The 17,711-nt window shown below is 36.6% G+C and overlaps 1 protein-coding gene across 1 annotated transcript in view; it reads right to left on the bottom strand.

The window, feature by feature from the left end:
• LOC139961698 (adhesion G-protein coupled receptor G4-like) overlaps window positions 1-17,711 on the bottom strand; it is a 37,539-nt gene that overhangs the window by 3,446 nt on the left and 16,382 nt on the right. Inside the window, exons 2-11 of the mRNA XM_071961107.1 lie at window positions 16,779-17,285; window positions 15,231-15,323; window positions 13,903-14,030; window positions 10,579-10,737; window positions 7,864-8,185; window positions 5,859-6,049; window positions 2,082-2,264; window positions 1,631-1,731; window positions 872-1,155; window positions 515-581 (exon numbers count right to left, since the gene is read on the bottom strand). Of these exons, the coding sequence (XP_071817208.1) occupies window positions 515-581; window positions 872-1,155; window positions 1,631-1,731; window positions 2,082-2,264; window positions 5,859-6,049; window positions 7,864-8,185; window positions 10,579-10,737; window positions 13,903-14,030; window positions 15,231-15,323; window positions 16,779-17,285 (2,035 nt within the window). The remainder of the gene's footprint in view (window positions 1-514; window positions 582-871; window positions 1,156-1,630; window positions 1,732-2,081; window positions 2,265-5,858; window positions 6,050-7,863; window positions 8,186-10,578; window positions 10,738-13,902; window positions 14,031-15,230; window positions 15,324-16,778; window positions 17,286-17,711) is intronic.

Consider the following 17,711-nt stretch of genomic DNA (forward strand, 5'->3'; position numbering starts at 1 on the left):
TGGAAAGATCTTTCCCAACGTCAGGTTTATCTTCGGTTCATTAATTTTAGGAAGGAAAAGATGGCAATAAAAGAGTCTGAATGAAATGCGAAATATATTTCCACGAATTTTCCATTTATTATATACTAGTATGTTGGACATGGCTATACTGAATAGACAAAGCTTTTTAGAAGTCATCAATATTACATATCTCGGTTTTAGCAAGCTTAACTGCTAGAATGTTTTCAGATGCATCGTTCCAGAAGGGTATGCGCCTCCAATGGTTTCTAAGACATTTGAGGAGTTTTCAATAGGACAAAGAGATGTCTCAGCGAGGGAAATACTTTGCTGGTGATGGCTGTAAAATACTTGTTGAAGTTTCAGTACGAATGACAACATCTTTTAATGTCAATAGTATAATTACGCGTGTACCAATAGCACATGTGTGCCACTGTTACCCTCTTACCATTTAGCCATAAAAGTACCCCTTTTCATTTATTTATTTAATAGATGGACTTATATTAGATATACTTACTAAGACTCTGCTGTGTAGTCATCATACCACTTTCCAAGAGATGCAGCTACCAAAACAGCCGGAAAACCTACAAAGAAGTGGGGGAAAAATCGATGAAAACCTGTCAAGTAATTGTTTTCGTGATATCTTCCTGTTATTGGCATTCAGAGAGGGCGCAACAAACCTTTTTTTTTTTGTTATGGGGGGGGGGTGGGGTTAAGTTAAGATGTTATGTCGTCCTGGGGAGATTATGGTGAGAACAGTTAGTGATTTGGATACAAAAGGGTGCTATATTTTGCCTCCCTTTGAAACAACTGAACGTAAAATCAAATCAATATATATTCAGATATAAAAAAAATAAAAAAAATAAGCATTTACCCCATGCAAAAAGTCTTGCCAGAAGGAAAAACTTTGGAATGCGTGCACCAGTGGCCCGCACGAACAGCATGTACATATGAAGCGCCTCTACGCACATCCAGGCCATAGTGCAGAGAGCAAAGTAATGGATGAGGGCGGCAGAAGCCGTACACAGAATCTCTTCCAATTGCTGGTCGCAGGGAAACGGCTTGCGTTCAATTCCACCAAGAAACACAGCATAGAAACAGAGAAAAGCTATACAGAGACGGAACTGGATTCTCATGGATTCTTTGGTCCGGGTTTTTCTGAAAATATAAATAATCGAGATGTTTTTGGTAAGCTGACAGTATTTTCGACGCGCTTTTCTTGCGATTTGTTTTTTGGAGGGTCCGGGGAGTCTGGGAGAGAGGAGGGGGGGGGGATTATTATTAATATATCTTTTGTTTACCATTGCTATTTTGCTCCGATGAAAAACCAAACATATGCACAGTACTCTTTGTTAAAGGTATTGACAATGATTGTCGGAACGGAAATAATACTTCGGTTTTGGCTTTGAAGATTTCATTGTTTACAAATTAGTTTTCAAATAGATTTAATGTTAGACACAAAGCACATGGCATGATTTGGGTGAATATAATCAACTCCATACAGTATGTGATCATTTTGCTCTAATTATAATGTTCAGAGCTTCTTTCAATCATTAACGATTGAGAAGAATTTCACAAATAGTCGTAGTTTTTTCTCAGATTTTGTTATAATAAAAAGTTTTCCTTGTCTAACCTGCTCAAGATAAAAAAGATGATAGTGATGGATAATCCAATCATCGATAGAGCACATCCAATCTTGCTGATTAGTTGAAGAGCCACATTAGTCGATTCGTGCTGTAAATCAAAATAGATGTTAATACTTATGAATATTCATCAAATTTAATGGACCTAATTTTCAGTTATAGAGGCTGAAATATATATATATAATGGATATATAAATATATATCCATTACATATCCATTATATATATATATATATATAATAAATAGTTTTCTCCCTATTGCTAAAGTGATTGTGAGTGTATACACAAAACCAATGAATGCGGCGTATTTATATCATTCTGTATTCACGTTTGAAGGTAAATATTGGTGACACATATTTAATAAAATGAAAATGTCTTTCAAAAATTATTTATTTTGTTATACAACGCATAAGGAGTAAACGAAAGACATAAGTCAACATACCACAAGAACTGATAGGTTAGTCAAATGAAAACAGTGACACGTGACAACATCTTTGCTGACGTCATATGTTTCACACCCTTCAGAGGACCAATGACCTCTTCCATCGGAGTCGGTAATGTCCCAGTATGAGCAGGTGTAGGAGAGATTTGGAGAACAATGTTCGATGGTAGCTAAACCATAATCCTGATTGGAAGAATAACATAACAATGCAATCAACGTACTGTTTTCTATCATGACGTCATCATTGTTAGGCAGACTTGTTAGTACATAAAAAAGCATAAATATACTTGTATTAGTACAAGCCTCTAAGGGGACTAAGGTCATTAGTCTTGTATATCGAGTACAAGTACATCATTCAGTAGGCCGATTAAGAGTACAGCCAACTATGTTAGAATACGAGTACACGAATTTGGACTTAGTGGAAGACTGTTGTCAGGGGAACTCAACCCAACGCTGTGATCTTAATCGCCAGTTAACCTGCATATGTACTATACGATATGACGTCACCTTGTAGTACGATGTCCTATGTCACTTAAAAACGTGGATTGAGAAAGGAAGGAGAATGATAAACCACAAGTCCTCGAACATCTGACCATGGTCTGAGCCCCGGGTGTTTTAAACTGTAGGTCGCGAGCCATTTAAGGGGCGCCAACATGTTTTGGAGGGTCGCCAAACACACGAAGAAAAAGCAAACTTTGCCGCTATTTGTATAGAAAAAGTGCAAAAAATCTGGAATATAAATAACTTAAAAAGTTGCTAACTGTAATACCATTTTGCAACTATAATCACCCTTAATCATATATAAAAAGTATCTGTAATGTGAGTGGGATACCTCCTTCCTCTCCATAGGCCACTTTCCCAGGCCAGAACATTCACCACTGGAGGGTCGCCGACATGACCGAGGTGGAAATTGGGGTCAACAAGCAAATAGGTTTGAATATACACAGAGAAGTCTAAACCATGTCATATGGACATATTATACAGAACAATGTTATTTACGTCGGTCCAGCTATTCGGACCAAAACAAGTCAACTCCATGAACTTCCCATAAATGAAAACATTTAACTAGTACCTCTCCTTCCCCTGCCCTTTACCCCCTTCCCTCAACCCCCCCCCCCCTCCATCCTTTATTGTTTTCAGTGTCACATGCCTGATAGATCATAGAAAATGTCAGAATGGTGTTATTTCATCCATGCACGAGATTTAACGATAAAGGAACCACGTAGACCAGGACCGTTACCAAGACACCGATAATCAACAAGGGAGACAATAGTCATGTTTCCTTGCTCATCAACTACGTTAGATCTGTCTGTGAGTTTCACGTAAATGTTATTTCTGTATATAAGCGCAGTTAGATTATTGCTTCGTCCGATGATGACATAGGGACCTTGTTGCTGTGAAATATGATTTCTTTAAGCCCAGTTATGAACGGGAATCTGTTTATACAGGAAATCCGCTAAAGATAAGACACAAATGTTTATTTCATCAGGTTATAAAAGCAACTGGCTTTCTCATGATGTTGATTTATATAGTATGTGTACGTTATGGTGATGAGATTATAGGATCGGGCGACCGAGTCACGTAGACCTTATAACTAGTCATAACCTTGAAATGTAAAGTTTCGGGTTGTTATGGAGATTTAATATTTTCCCCAGTTAATATAATTTATCTTTTATGAAACCTGGTAAAAGAAACATCTCATATGGAAATCTAGAAACTTAAAAGCTGAATGGTAATTATTTACTCAATATTCTCAAGCCCTGGTCGTAAGGATCTTGACGTCAGCAATGCACTATGTACCCACCCTTACCCTTCTCACTGACATTACCATACCCTGACCATACCAATGAACCCGAGCGTAAAGTCATCGTACCCATTGACAATTTTCCATTTCCATTGCTGTTATTTATTGGCCATGTCATAAATAATGATAATAAAAATAAAAGATAAATAATTAGAAACGATTCGTACAGTTGAAGGTTCTGTCTCGAACGCAGGTAATTTTACTTCGGAATGGTGTAGATTCGGAGGAAGAGGGAGGGGAATGACCCGGAAGTGTGTGGGTTGTCGGGAATGACCCGGTGTATGGGTCTTCAGGGTCGTCCCATTGCTAAAACGCTGCCAACTTTGCAGGCTATATAGATGAATGAGGAAGTGCTTGGTTTGAGAGTAGACTTGTAAGGGCGGCGTGATATGATTATAGAAAAAAATGGGGTCCACTTAGGTTCCCAAATGTTGGTACCCTGGTTCCCTGTTTGCTTTCGAACAAGATGTAAAGTTTTCAAAAAGTATTTAAAAGCCCAGTTTGTGATTACAAAAGTTGATACACTTGATTTCCTTGGAACAGTACAAATGAGACGGTTCTTTGTTGCCCCAGTTCTTCTTAAAAGTCATCATAACATGCCCTAAATATTAGTGTGGTAAACTTGCTAATAGTTTTCAAAATCAAATTACTGGAAATTTTTAAAACTAGTCATTATTCATGGACATTGATGATTGTTCATGTCTGAGTGAGGATAAAAATGTTTTGATGATCGCGGTAAAATACCTTTTGGCAATCTGAGTATGAGTGACCAGTACTTCAATTTCTAGAATAAATAGGACCGGGCAGACTGATGATATATATATTTTTTTAAAAGACCTTGCAGTTGTTAAATGAAACATCATATCTTCCAGTATCTTAATAACACATGTTTTAGTTTCGTCTACCATTATGATCGATTTTAGCAGATGTGGATCATAGGCAATTCATATAAGGACGTAAGTGATAAAGTGAGTAAATACTATGAGAATAAACATAAATTAAAAAATGCTTTGGGTAATCCATAACAATTCAGGAGGTTATTAAATGTTGAAGAAGCAAAAAAGGAAAAAAAAAGTCTTTTGAATTATAGTTTCAGATAATGATAAACACAGATGCTATCTACTTCATCGAGGACATGTATATCCGATTGCAAGGGTATAGGGAACACTCCGTGTGAAAAAGTCAACATGAAGAACCGTTTGTATTGCATTCGTTCGATGACAAGATATATAGTGGTTAAAAATAAGTGCGTAAGTCAGTCGATGTCGTTGAGTAGGATTAGTGGGGATAGGAAGGCTTAGATATGGGCTGGGTATATTATGGGTGATGTCCGGGCGGATCCAAGATTTTGAGAGTGAGGGGTGTGACATCCATGTAAGGGGATCTGGGAGCTTCCTTTTCCATAAGGAAACTAAGTGTAGATGGAATGTTGCGCTAATAACTGGATATCAGGTGTCAGGGCAGTATTTAAGAAATTGAGATTCTGCTGAAATTGACATTGAATTTAAGTATGTTATTTTCTATAAGAGATATTTTGACGTTTATTCACATCTAGGAAATATGCTACTTCCGGTCTCAAAGATAGCACCGAAGGTCCATGTTGCAGTTACCTGAAAATGGAAATCATATATTTCGTGGCCTGCAAACTGTTTTCCTAAATCTGAGAGTACGTCAGTTTCAAGAAAGAGAGACATCATTAGGCCTATGCGAATTATGCAAAAGAAATTGCTGATGGTTTCCCATCTTGTCATGCGTAATAGGTCATGAGTCACGCGTCATGACCCATGCGTCCTGGGTCATGTGGCGTGTATCAAGTACCATGCGTCCTGGGTCATGCGGCGTGTACCAAGTACCATGTGTCATGTGTCTTGTGTTATGTGTCTTGTGCCATGTGCCATGTGCCATGTCACGATATGTTATTAATTTCTTTCTATTCTGTTCATTATTTATACTGTTTATTTAATTTTACTTACGCGATTTATGGGGAAATCGACAATAATTGGCATATCACTGGAGAGATTCTGAACATCTAAGCCTTCAAAGTTGATTCCGATCACAGTGCTTGCTAAGACAGCATTGGATGTCGGGGCCCCTTCGTTGCGGAAAAAGACTGTGTTGGAATAATCAATAATGGTGAGGGCGACTGTTTCCTCGTCAGATGTTCCTGTAAAATCAAAACAATAAATCATGGGATATGAAAGTGAAATCTGAGCCTATAACTCAAGAAAAAACATAAATAAGGGAAATTAAACTGAAAGGAAATGACTATTGCTTTAAAGTTCAAAGTTATACCGGTGCCGTGGCCGAATGGATATAGGCGGTGACATTTAAAGCAATGAGGCCTAGCAATCGGGAGGTTCCAGGTTCGATACCCGACCGGGTCATAATAAGGTGGGTTTTCATCCAAGAGCAATCTACGGTTTTCCATCTGATATGACTTTCTACATTGCAAAGATTACAAATTTGAGTTAAATGTTGAATTGGAAGCCACCCGACGTAAAGTTTGTAATCTATAAGCCTACACGCAGGCTTCTCACACATTTCTGGTCACTTAAGTATCGTAAAAAGTTCTGCCTGAGTATGATTGATTATTTGAATGTGAGCTGTTTGTACCAGTATATTTATAATGGCAGGGTTGGTGGCATGAGCAGAAATCTTGAGATAATTCAGTGTCTCGAGGCAGCTATAGTCGACTCTTGTAGATAATACAGTGTCTCGATTCAGCTATTGTCGACTCCTGTAGATGCTACTGTGTCTCGAGACAGTTATAGTCGACTTTTGTACATGATACTGCATCTCGAGTCAGCTGTAGTCGACTCTTGTAGATAATACAGTGTCTGGAGACAGCTGTAGTCGACTCTTGTAGATAATACAGTAACTCGAGACAGCTATAGTCGACTCTTGTAGATAATACAGTGTCTGGAGACAGCTGTAGTCGACTCTTGTAGATAATACAGTGTCTGGAGACAGCTGTAGTCGACTCTTTTAGATAATACAGTGACTCGAGACAGCTATAGTCGACTCTTGTAGATAATACAGTGTCTGGAGACAGCTATAGTCGACTCTTGTAGATAAAAGAATGACTCGAGGCAGCTATAGTCAACTGTTGTAGATAATCCAGTGACTCGAAACAGCTATAGTCGACTCTTGTAGATAATACAGTGTCTCGAGACAGCTATAGTCGACTCGTGTAAATAATACAGTGTCTGGAGACAGCTATTGTCGACTCTTGTAGATAATACAGTGTCTGGAGACAGCTGTAGTCGACTCTTGTAGATAATACAGTGTCTGGAGACAGCTGTAGTCGACTCTTGTAGATAATACAGTGACTCGAGACAGCTATAGTCGACTCTTGTAGATAATACAGTGTCTGGAGACAGCTGTAGTCGACTCTTGTAGATAATACAGTGACTCGAGACAGCTATAGTCGACTCTTGTAGATAATACAGTGATTCGAGTCAGCTATAGTCGACTCTTGTCAGGAGAATTACTTGTAGTGAGTTGACTCGAATTTAATTGAAGCGACTCGTACAAATCTAGCTTGCATATGATTAGCAAAGTTTCAAGAGAAACGTTAGTAAAAATCTCCCCAGTGACTTCGTATGTAGATTTTTAGAGTGACCAATAACAATATTAAAAGAGTGACGTTGAATGATCAAATTACTATTTGAATTAATACTGGATAAATGTTTATTAACAGTGCTGCGTAACTAAAGATGGAATACAAATTGCTGTTGTTTATGAAAATTAATAAATCAAACATTTCTTTTGCAATCGTTGGAATAAATTTTGCAGTTAGGTGAATTAAAAACGAACATTATATTTTCTTATGCAAGAAATCTCTGGAATTAAATAGTTCTCACCACCTTTTTTGTAAATACTTTTTTTCAGTAACTTTTCATTTTAACTTTGATGAATTTAACTGAACATTATATTTCCCACATGTAAAATCTCTACTTAGAATTGTATAGTTCTCACCATCTCTCTTCAAGTTGTTAAGTAACCCTTCGGGGAATGTGATGTTAATCTCTCTCTCTCCGCTGATCGTTGTGGTCATCTCTTTAGAGACGGAGAAAGTGACTTTTTGCTCAAATGTGAGCGTGGGAATGTGAACACCTCTAATCCGGAAGTTATCTCCTTCGACGGTAAAGTTACTTCCGTTTCTTTGTAAATTTGTTAGCTGCCTCTCTAAGAGCTGGATGAACTTAGGAGAAATTTCAATCGGTTCGTAATCGTCACCTCGTTCCTCGTCTGCAATTTCTATTAATTTATCAAGAACAGTAACAAGATCTTCTGTAACCTACAAAAAAGAAGGAAAAAAAGAAGTAAGAAATAGGTGAAACAAATACTATATGTATTTATATAAATGGTTTAACCTTCTTTATTATGATTAGAATTGTCATTTAAACTAGGAAAATCAGAAGCTTATTGATTTAGCCAAAATCTTCGCGGGTCCTTGTCATGCAGGCTTCACTAAGTAACCTGATTGAGAGAGTAACTGACGTTTAACAAAAAAAACAAAAAACAAACTTCAGAGAGATATTATGTTTGTGGACACAACCGAATTAAAGGATGACGCTGCGAACGAAATTAAAGTATATCAGGCTAATCAATATAAATTAATTGGATACTTGGTCTAGCAGATAGACCATTATATCAGTTCCTCAGATGCCACACAAAACTCAGTTGGAAAACATGGCCTCAAATTTCTTTTTCTTGCAATCAGTGAAAGTTTTTCATGTGCAAAAAGAGATGATCAGCTGTTCATATGAAATTCGCATGTTTTGGTTGAGTTATTAAATTATTTAAAGAAAAAATGCGTTATGATTTATATTCAAACCTGCACTAAAGTTCTGACGTCATCGTCAAGTTAATTAATTAATTAACCTTGGACGAGCATAAGTATATGTAAAGCCGAATATCTTGAAAACCAGAGTAGTTACAGAAGGAGTTATACTGTCTTACGAGTACGCAGTTTATTTTTACAAAAACTATATTACATCGTACACAAAAAAATTAACATAATGTCAACCTTGAAACCACTGATACGAATTTTATGCTATATGAATATTTTCTCCTTTGATAAGTACTTTGATATTTCCTCAGACCTATTGTATGTAGAGTACTTTCAATTTTACCTCTTCATAAAAAGAAATACTGAAACTAAAGTTTGATCAAATTTTTAACAGTTCTCTAACAGTATAAATGCTGAATGAGGTGAAACGGTCGGTGTTCAGTTTATTACTTGAGTGGAACAGGGTTCCCCCCCCCCCCCCCTTTAGACATTTCCTGCTGTTCGTTCAAATATTAATTGGAAAATTTATACTTTCGGAAATAGACTAAAATCTTTTCAACCATGACTTTATTTTGATTAGTACAACGTAGGTAAATGATTTAATCGAGAAGTGACATAAAACGAACGTTATCAATCTGTAATATTTGTCCTACATGATGTTGCGTTTTTTAGCAGTTTGGAAATTACTGGATTTTATGCAAGCGTGGACACCATCCTTATTAATGTCAATATCTTGTCCATTGGAATGGAATTGGAGCGAAGCTAATCCGTATTTCACCCTCTGGTTATAATCATGATAATGTTTATTATAACACCTGATGTTTATAAAAGGATATACGTGCAGGTTTGCTCATTAAATACTTCAAAGGATTTACAGAGTTAATTTTTTTTTCTCGACGAGGATAAGAAGACGTAAAGTTCCCCGGTAAAACAAAGCCTTATAACGCTTTCCTAAAGACGAGGAGTTAACTAAATGAAATTAACATAACAAGGGATATGAATTGTGTTGATTTAGATGGGGAAGTGTTCTGTTTTGCCCTTCAGACAATTTCCGTTCAAAAACGATGTTGAACACAAGGATTTACTTTCAGGATTAAAGGAACGGGGATGTCATTTGCGAGATCCATCAAACCAAATCGATGGAGTAAAGGCTAATTGTTTTGTCCAAACATCTTGTCAGTTTGAATGGCGATTTAAACAAATATGGATGAAGTACTTTGGCAGAAACCAGAGGCGATAGCAGAGAATTACCGATATAATTTCCCCAAACAACATTTTACTATAATAATCGTGAACGTTTGTTTATGCCATGCATTATTTCATAACATTTGTTCCTCCATACTTTAAAACTTTATATCAATTTTCAATTAACAAACTTGTCAGTGTGCAGCATTAGTGTTCGATTGGGCCTATAATAGCTAGTGATTGACATCAAAATGCGTGTTTGTGTGTGTGTGTGTGGGAGGGGGGGGGGTCATGATATAATACCTCTATCAAGGCTTTACACAGCTGGTTACATTTACCTCCCTCCCTCCCCTCCCCTCCCCTCCCCACCCCTCTCACTTTCTATCTCTCTCTCTCGGCAACTGCATAAATAGATTTGAGCAAAGACTGTTGTTATACTGTTTTAATATTATTCTTAGTTATATAATGTTTATGTGAAAGCAGATTTTCAACCTAGTAAACATCTGCTCACTGTTCAAAACAAACATAAACACTTAACAAAAAAACATAAACACTTCACAAAGGCCGATATGAACTGTCATTAGAGGTGAACATAACAACGAGAGATATAGTAACAGTACAAAAAAAAACACAGCCCAGCTACTTGGGGGGGGGGGGAGGAGGGGGTAAAAATATATATGAATAGAGTTCTAACTAGGATTCGTCTCCCTTACCTGAAATGTTTTCTCTGATGTCTCATTTAGTGAGACAATCGATTCGAAAGTATCCTCGAGATCTTGTGCTAATCTGCTGCTGTTGACTAGATCGGTCAGGTTTATCAAACTTTGTGAAATATCGATAACATTTTCTAAAGTGACGTCTCCTTTTGATATCTGTGAATATAAACAACAATTATAATATATCTATATATATATATATATATCAACAATCTGGCAGACAATCGGCTTAAATCAACACTCTGGTGGCAATCAACACTCATATGGCAAATCAGCTTAAATCAACATAGTTTGGAAATGTATTCCCGTTTCCGTTTTTTTTTTTAGAGAGTTTGGACAATTTTTAGAACTGAAACATGTATTTGTGTTATGTTACTGTAAACAGTGTAATTACAGTGTGTTAGTAACATTCATCTACAACATCATTGAATTTCAAATTTCCATCGAGCTGCTACCGTTAATTGAGTCAAAATTCCCAAAATGTTCAGGCCTAGTTTAAACACTTCTCTCTCATTTCTTAACTTGCATGTTCCGTTTTTAAATTATTTATTAATTTTAAATTATAGCACTTTACTAACCTTTGTTATATTTATCGATCAAAATGTTATAAAACACGACCTTGAAGAATATAAAATAATTCCAATAGATTCAATCATTTTATCTGCGGGTAATTCCTGTTATACTTTTGACCTCTGAAAGTGCATTTACAGAATGCAATGCGGTTAGCCTATACTTTAATCATTAATCTAACAGCCCGTTCATGTATACACTGAGATATAGCGTTAGATATTAATTTACGAACATGACTTCCAAACGTTCCTAAGAAGGGTTTTTAATGTCATGCATAATTAGTTTTAACGACTTAACCAGATGTTGAAGTGGGTGTTACATGGATGTGTAGCTAGCATACTAACACATTAATATCTGCTAAAAAGCTCACTGTAATACGATCAGCTCCATGCAAAAAAACCTTTACTTCCAATCCCTTGACATATATATAGGAAAATGTTATTGTGACAAAGTGTGTATTGTAACCGTCTTTTTGTTAGAAGGTGAAAAGAGCGATTTAAAATGATATACGTTTTGGCTGAAGTCTCCTTTAAGGTACCGTAACTTGTAGATGTATAATATGTTTCATGTGAGGCTAACTGAACGAGTCCCTTGTAAAATGTAGAAATGATCTTCCTGTTCATAACGGCATAACCTAACCTATATTATATTATTTCGTGGTCAATTTTTGTCTGATTACGCGAAGGAGAAATTACAATAAACCGATCAGTCAGTATAGGGACAATTCATCATACTCTTCTATATACTGTCTTCTCAGATCACGATTCAAAGTCCTCGTACTGACAGTACAAATAGTTCTCATCCTTTATTTGATATTCATACTGCTCATACTGTCAGTACGAGTGAATTGAATCGGGATATGAAAATATACAGTATCGAACCGACGAGATAACGCATGAATATTTGTTATCTTTAATTATGGCGTTAATTATCTTTAATATATACTCTATTTAAAAAAAAAACAAAAAAAAAACATCGGTAACGGCTGTTGGGCTTACCAATGGAAGGGGGAGAGGAATTAGACTTGGAATCACCCCATCTGTTCCCCTACCTCATACCCCTCCCTCCACCATTCACACAATATTTGCGAACATGTATAACCACGTACATCCACTAACTATACATTCATTGCACACTGTTATAGCTCTTTGGTTATATATATTGTAACTCCAGCGGTCGACCTGAACTAATTCAACTGTGAGTATAACGTCTGCTGTCTCGGCCAATGGCAATGTGGTTTGGCAATAGTACCCGTTATCCACCCACTATCCTTCATGTTGGTCAAACCATTGGCGTACACAATTCTTGGAAACATGGAAATCAATGTAGGCTGTTACTTACATAATTGCACAGAATGTTAATTGTTTTCTTTAATTCTATTTTAAGTTTGAAACAGCATTGAAATTTAAGCCAACAACTCCATGCGTTCAAAATCTTCTCCTGTTGGTTTTCTATATATGATCTACTGTTTGGATGTAAATATTACCACTGAAGTCAAGGCTACCAATAAAACGATGGAGGACATGGCTTTTAAGTTTTGTAAAATTTAATAAGCTTCGTGAATATGAGACACTTAAATTCAATATATGTGTCCCTTTAAGTTACACAGTGGAAATAATAACAGGTAGATGTCAGATTCAGTTTAATGTTCCCGCGGAAATGATGAACACCTTGATACATATTGTGGTTTTAAAAATAACTTCCTGTTCACTGTAATCATATTGGTTATCATAACTATAGGAAGTACCTTAAAGGTTCAAATACTTTTGAACCACATAAAGGTTGAATGGGAGATAAAATAGACAGGAATGTATGGCTTTTAGCAGCACGAACTACTATTTTATCCTTGTATCCGGGTGTGATGTCGGGACAAATACATCCCGAACAGAGGCTGGGTTAGAAAATGCAATCAATCCAGAACACGGTTCAATTATACGCCTCGACTATAACCATGCACCTGATATTCGAAATCATAACTTTCTATCGGCATTTGGACATAGCCTCATTATATTCCACCCCCCTCCAACCCCTCTCTTCCAACCACTTTCTGACAGTACCTATCGTCACGTCGTGTGAACTCGTCGTGTGAACTCTGAACTTAACACGTCATGTGAACTCACTTTGCTGCAATTTATTCTGTCATGCAATTGATATTTATTAACCTTTCCTCAGTTGATCCAAGTTCACATTTAACATAGTCAACGTTTAGGAAGGGCTCTCAAATCTGAATTCTGTACCTCACGTTCTTCCTTTTGCGAGAATATCTCCCACCCCCACCCCAACTTTTTTTCTCTAATTAAATCATCACAGTGTTTCTTTTACATCTCAAAAATCTGAATGCATTCTCAGATGTCCAATATTTTCGTGATCACAGTTAACGTGTTTATTGTTACTCCAGGGTTCCCAGAATGCTAATCTATGCTCTCTCTTCTCCCTTTGGGAGCCCTTGTCATCTTTTGCGTGAGTTGAAATTGTTTGAATTTTTGTGTACTTAAATCAATACATTATATATCATATATAATCTAATGCATACCATTCTCAGATGTCTAATATTTTCTTGATCACAGCTAAAAAATTTCCTCGTTACTGAAGGGGTTCCAGAAACCAAGTCTGTATCCCAAATCTTCCCCATTGAGGAACCATCGTTACTCCTTTGTGTGAGTTGTTATAAACGTTATGAACTTTGTATAATTTACATCGATACAGTATGTTACGATCACTATTATAACCTAATTTAATATTCATAAATACCTTTCCCAGATGTTTAATGTTCTCTTGATCACAATCAATGTGTTGTACGTCACTGAATGGCTCCCAGAATGCGGTCAGGCCGTATTTTTCACATCTTCTCCTTGCTTTTGGGGCCGCATTTGGAAATCCTACAGAATTGCAAAAACAAACATAATAGGAACGTCATGCACGTTAATACATACATACATACATATCTATCTATCTATATATATCTATCTATATTATATAACTCTTTTACTATGTAACTACTAAGAACAAAATACACTCCACCATTTCATGATTCCAATGCAATGTAGACAGTGGTAAACGTTTCATGGTTCTTTTAATTCAAGATTTTGGAAAAATATTTAAAGTGAAAACTCTAGCACCTAAAAGAGTCGTTGTAAGAAGTCGAAACACATGTGTAAGTGAGAGACTTTTAGGGATTTATTTACTTTATTATTTACACAGTAGAATAATTCTCGCCTTGAATTGTCCCACTGACACTTCCCTTTCCTATTTTTGTATCCTTAAAAGCCATGTTTACATAGGTTACAATTAATATTCCCGATTTTGTAGGCCTTAACCTTCATTACTAAGTGACCTTTCGCGCATCTGTAGTCAATTATAGCTCTGTGGTCTCAAGGCTAATTTGTTGCACGGACAGTAATAACAATAAGGTCATAAAGAAATATATTTAGCATTTTTCCAGTGATGCAAAAGTACAAAATCAATTTGAAAACAAGCTGACACATATCTATATATATAAATAGATATAGTTTAACAGTTTTAACAAGTTATTACCCACATTTGGATTTCATATTATCCTTGTTTTGGTTGTCAACTTCAAGTTTAATCAGTCACGTGAAGATGACAATCAAACCATGAAGCTATGTGCGTGTTTATAGCAGAAAGAAAATGTGGAAAGCTAAAATGGAACAAAAAGGCCGTTTCGTTCGTTGTGACGTCATAGATTTATCGCAAATGACCAATTAAGACAATTATTGTTTTGAGAGGGAGTTAGGGTAACACATATTGGATTAATTGATCCGGACAACGACAAAACACTGTTAGGAGAGTTGCGGGTTGGTGGGAGGGGGGGGGGGGGTGCGGAGGTTGAATTGGTCTAGACTAATAAAGATAAAATCAACTTATCCCTTACACTTTAATGTCCGCATAATAACGAGATTTTACTAGGTTGTGTTGCTGATAGAATGGCATTAATTATACTGATCAATATTTCATTCCGCTAGTGATTTCATCTCGAGGTGAATAGTTAAGAAAATTTAATCAAAATCAGCAAAATAAAGTTTTTCTATAGTACCGTAAATTTTTCAAAGAGATCTTACCACTGCATCTCTCGACCGACTCAGCAGTCTCTCCACCAGCCGTTTGATCAAAGGTCAGTCCTTCTCTTGAAAATGCTACTTTAGGACAAGAATCTTCATGAAAAGGAAGAAAAATGAAATTGGTTGTTAAAGTTACATGAAACTTCGGGGGAGGTAGTGAGGGTGGAAGAAACCTGCTGGAGAGAAGTGGGGGAGGGGTTTCTGAATCTCTTGCTCTGCTTTGCTAACATTCAGCGTAATTCATAAAGCAAACGTGTTGAGAGGTGAAATGAAACACGTGTCATATCATGTTTTTATCTTATATTAGGATGCATATATAATAGAGATCATCGTACACATCCTAAGCACAATACGCGATGGTAGACGAACTTCCGGTTCTTGTTGACAGTATCATACAGTTTACATGATGATGAACTTGTCTTTCACTCTAAGAATACTAAAACTACACTTAAAGGTCAAAGGGACTTTCAGTCTACAATCCATATCTGCGACAAGACTTTCTGACTGTCGACGGATTTACAATATTTCTTTCCTTTTGCTAACTCTTACACGAGAGACCAAAAAAAAATGTCAGTTTTATTTTTCTTTTATAAACATGGTTGGATAATGGCACATCCTCTTTTGCAAGACAAAAACATTATTGGATTATCAAAGTTTTGCTGAACAAATAAAATCCGATGTATTTGTAAGATATATATCATCCAAATGATTGGACACATGCAGAAGCTTATAAGAACAGGATGTGGTATTATTATAACTGTACACGGATGTTCGTTGTAGATTGTGTTGATAACATTTTAAAGACCAATTGCGCGAAATGTGTCAAGTCCTTTCATGAATTAGGGCTTGCTTTATCTTCAAGAATTTGGTAATAGGTAAACGCAACATCTGACTGTATCAAACGAGAAAATACTCTGAAATACAGTTACAGAATTTGCAAAAATATTTGAGTGAAAAGTGAAAAAGAAACAGTGAATGTTGCCTTTTTGTGTAGTTTCTATACATTTTTCGTTGTGTCCGACCTCCTATAGAAATTTAACATATATATTTGAATGGAGACGAATTATACAGAAATTCTCCTGTTTCATCAAAAATTGTAAATGAAACATTGAATCCTACAGTAAGATTCTAAATATATAAGTAAGGGCATATTAGGAAGGCTGCCGCGACATTTTCATTCCCTTCTGCAGTACAGTCATTAATACATTGAATACGGGTACATGTATAATCATATTCGGATGACTTGTTCATTCCCTCCCGACAAACTGTATTTGGTCATGAAACATTTGCTCACGATGCGACTTGCAAACCAGCTATGTAAGCTGTGTTATAATGTTATTGAATATTCATTACAGTATGTTAATTGAGAGAAGATACTCTACATTTGTAATGTTATATGCTATCTTTCTTTTCATGCAATGCAATTACGTCATCAGATACATATCTCTTCATACAATGCATTAACGTCAAAAGGAAATACTCGCTATTGATTGGTTATCAGAGGGGCAGTACTTCCGGGGGCCAAAAAAATGTAGCTGGTTGCTTTACCTTTCGTCTGGCATACTGCTTGGAAACGACACGGGTACGTCGCATTGTCACAATTACAGTTGACATTGTTCCAAGCCCCTGGCATGCTTCGGAAGTTGGTAATGACACAGAGTTGCTTTGGTTGACCGCTTGGCTCTTTAAAGGCCCAAGCTGTGTAGGTCTGTGGTACGGCCCCATCAAAGGTTACTAGCTTTTTACAGCCCCTTCTTTTGCATTTGACTCCGATAATAGTTCCATTCACACTGCGCACGTGATCGGTAAAGTTATAAATTGCACCGTTAGTGAAGTCGTCCTTAGCTTCGGCTAGAGTACCGTTGTGAACGGCGTTACATTGTAATTGTGCCTCATCACCGTATGGCAAAGGTAAATCGTCTACGAGACTGTAGCATTGTTCGAAGATAGGGGTGTAACCCGCGGGGCAATAGACGGCACTGGGAGGGTGGAAAGATGCGGTGTAATTCTCTGGTAACAGATATCCGTCCTCATCGCTGTCGCATAAAACATTCACTGAAAGAGAAATATAAACAATAGTTATTCAGGGTATAGTGAATACGTAATATTGAATTGATATGATATTAAGATATGGTGTATGGACAAGGGCCGTGGGCAGAGAGGGATTTTGGGGATAAATAGTTGCAATTTTGAGGGAGGAAAGGACCTAGTTTGATATAAAAAAAATGTCGAAAGTTTGAGAGAAATATATGAAATTACGAGAACTTATCAAAATCGTGATCTGAAATACTTGAAAGTTGAAATTTCGAGGAAATTGTGGCATAAATACGGTTAAAAGAAATATGAGATGAAAATACAGACACTTTAATTGTCCCATCTTATCTGTATAGCATAATAATGTACGTAGTTTCAATTTAGCAAATATAAGTTCATTACCACATTTGTATAGAATGTGGCATACAGAGACGTCGAGAAGCAAGT

The sequence above is a fragment of the Apostichopus japonicus genome, chromosome 20, assembly GCF_037975245.1.
Source record: "Apostichopus japonicus isolate 1M-3 chromosome 20, ASM3797524v1, whole genome shotgun sequence".
In the NCBI taxonomy this organism is placed as follows: domain Eukaryota; kingdom Metazoa; phylum Echinodermata; class Holothuroidea; order Aspidochirotida; family Stichopodidae; genus Apostichopus; species Apostichopus japonicus.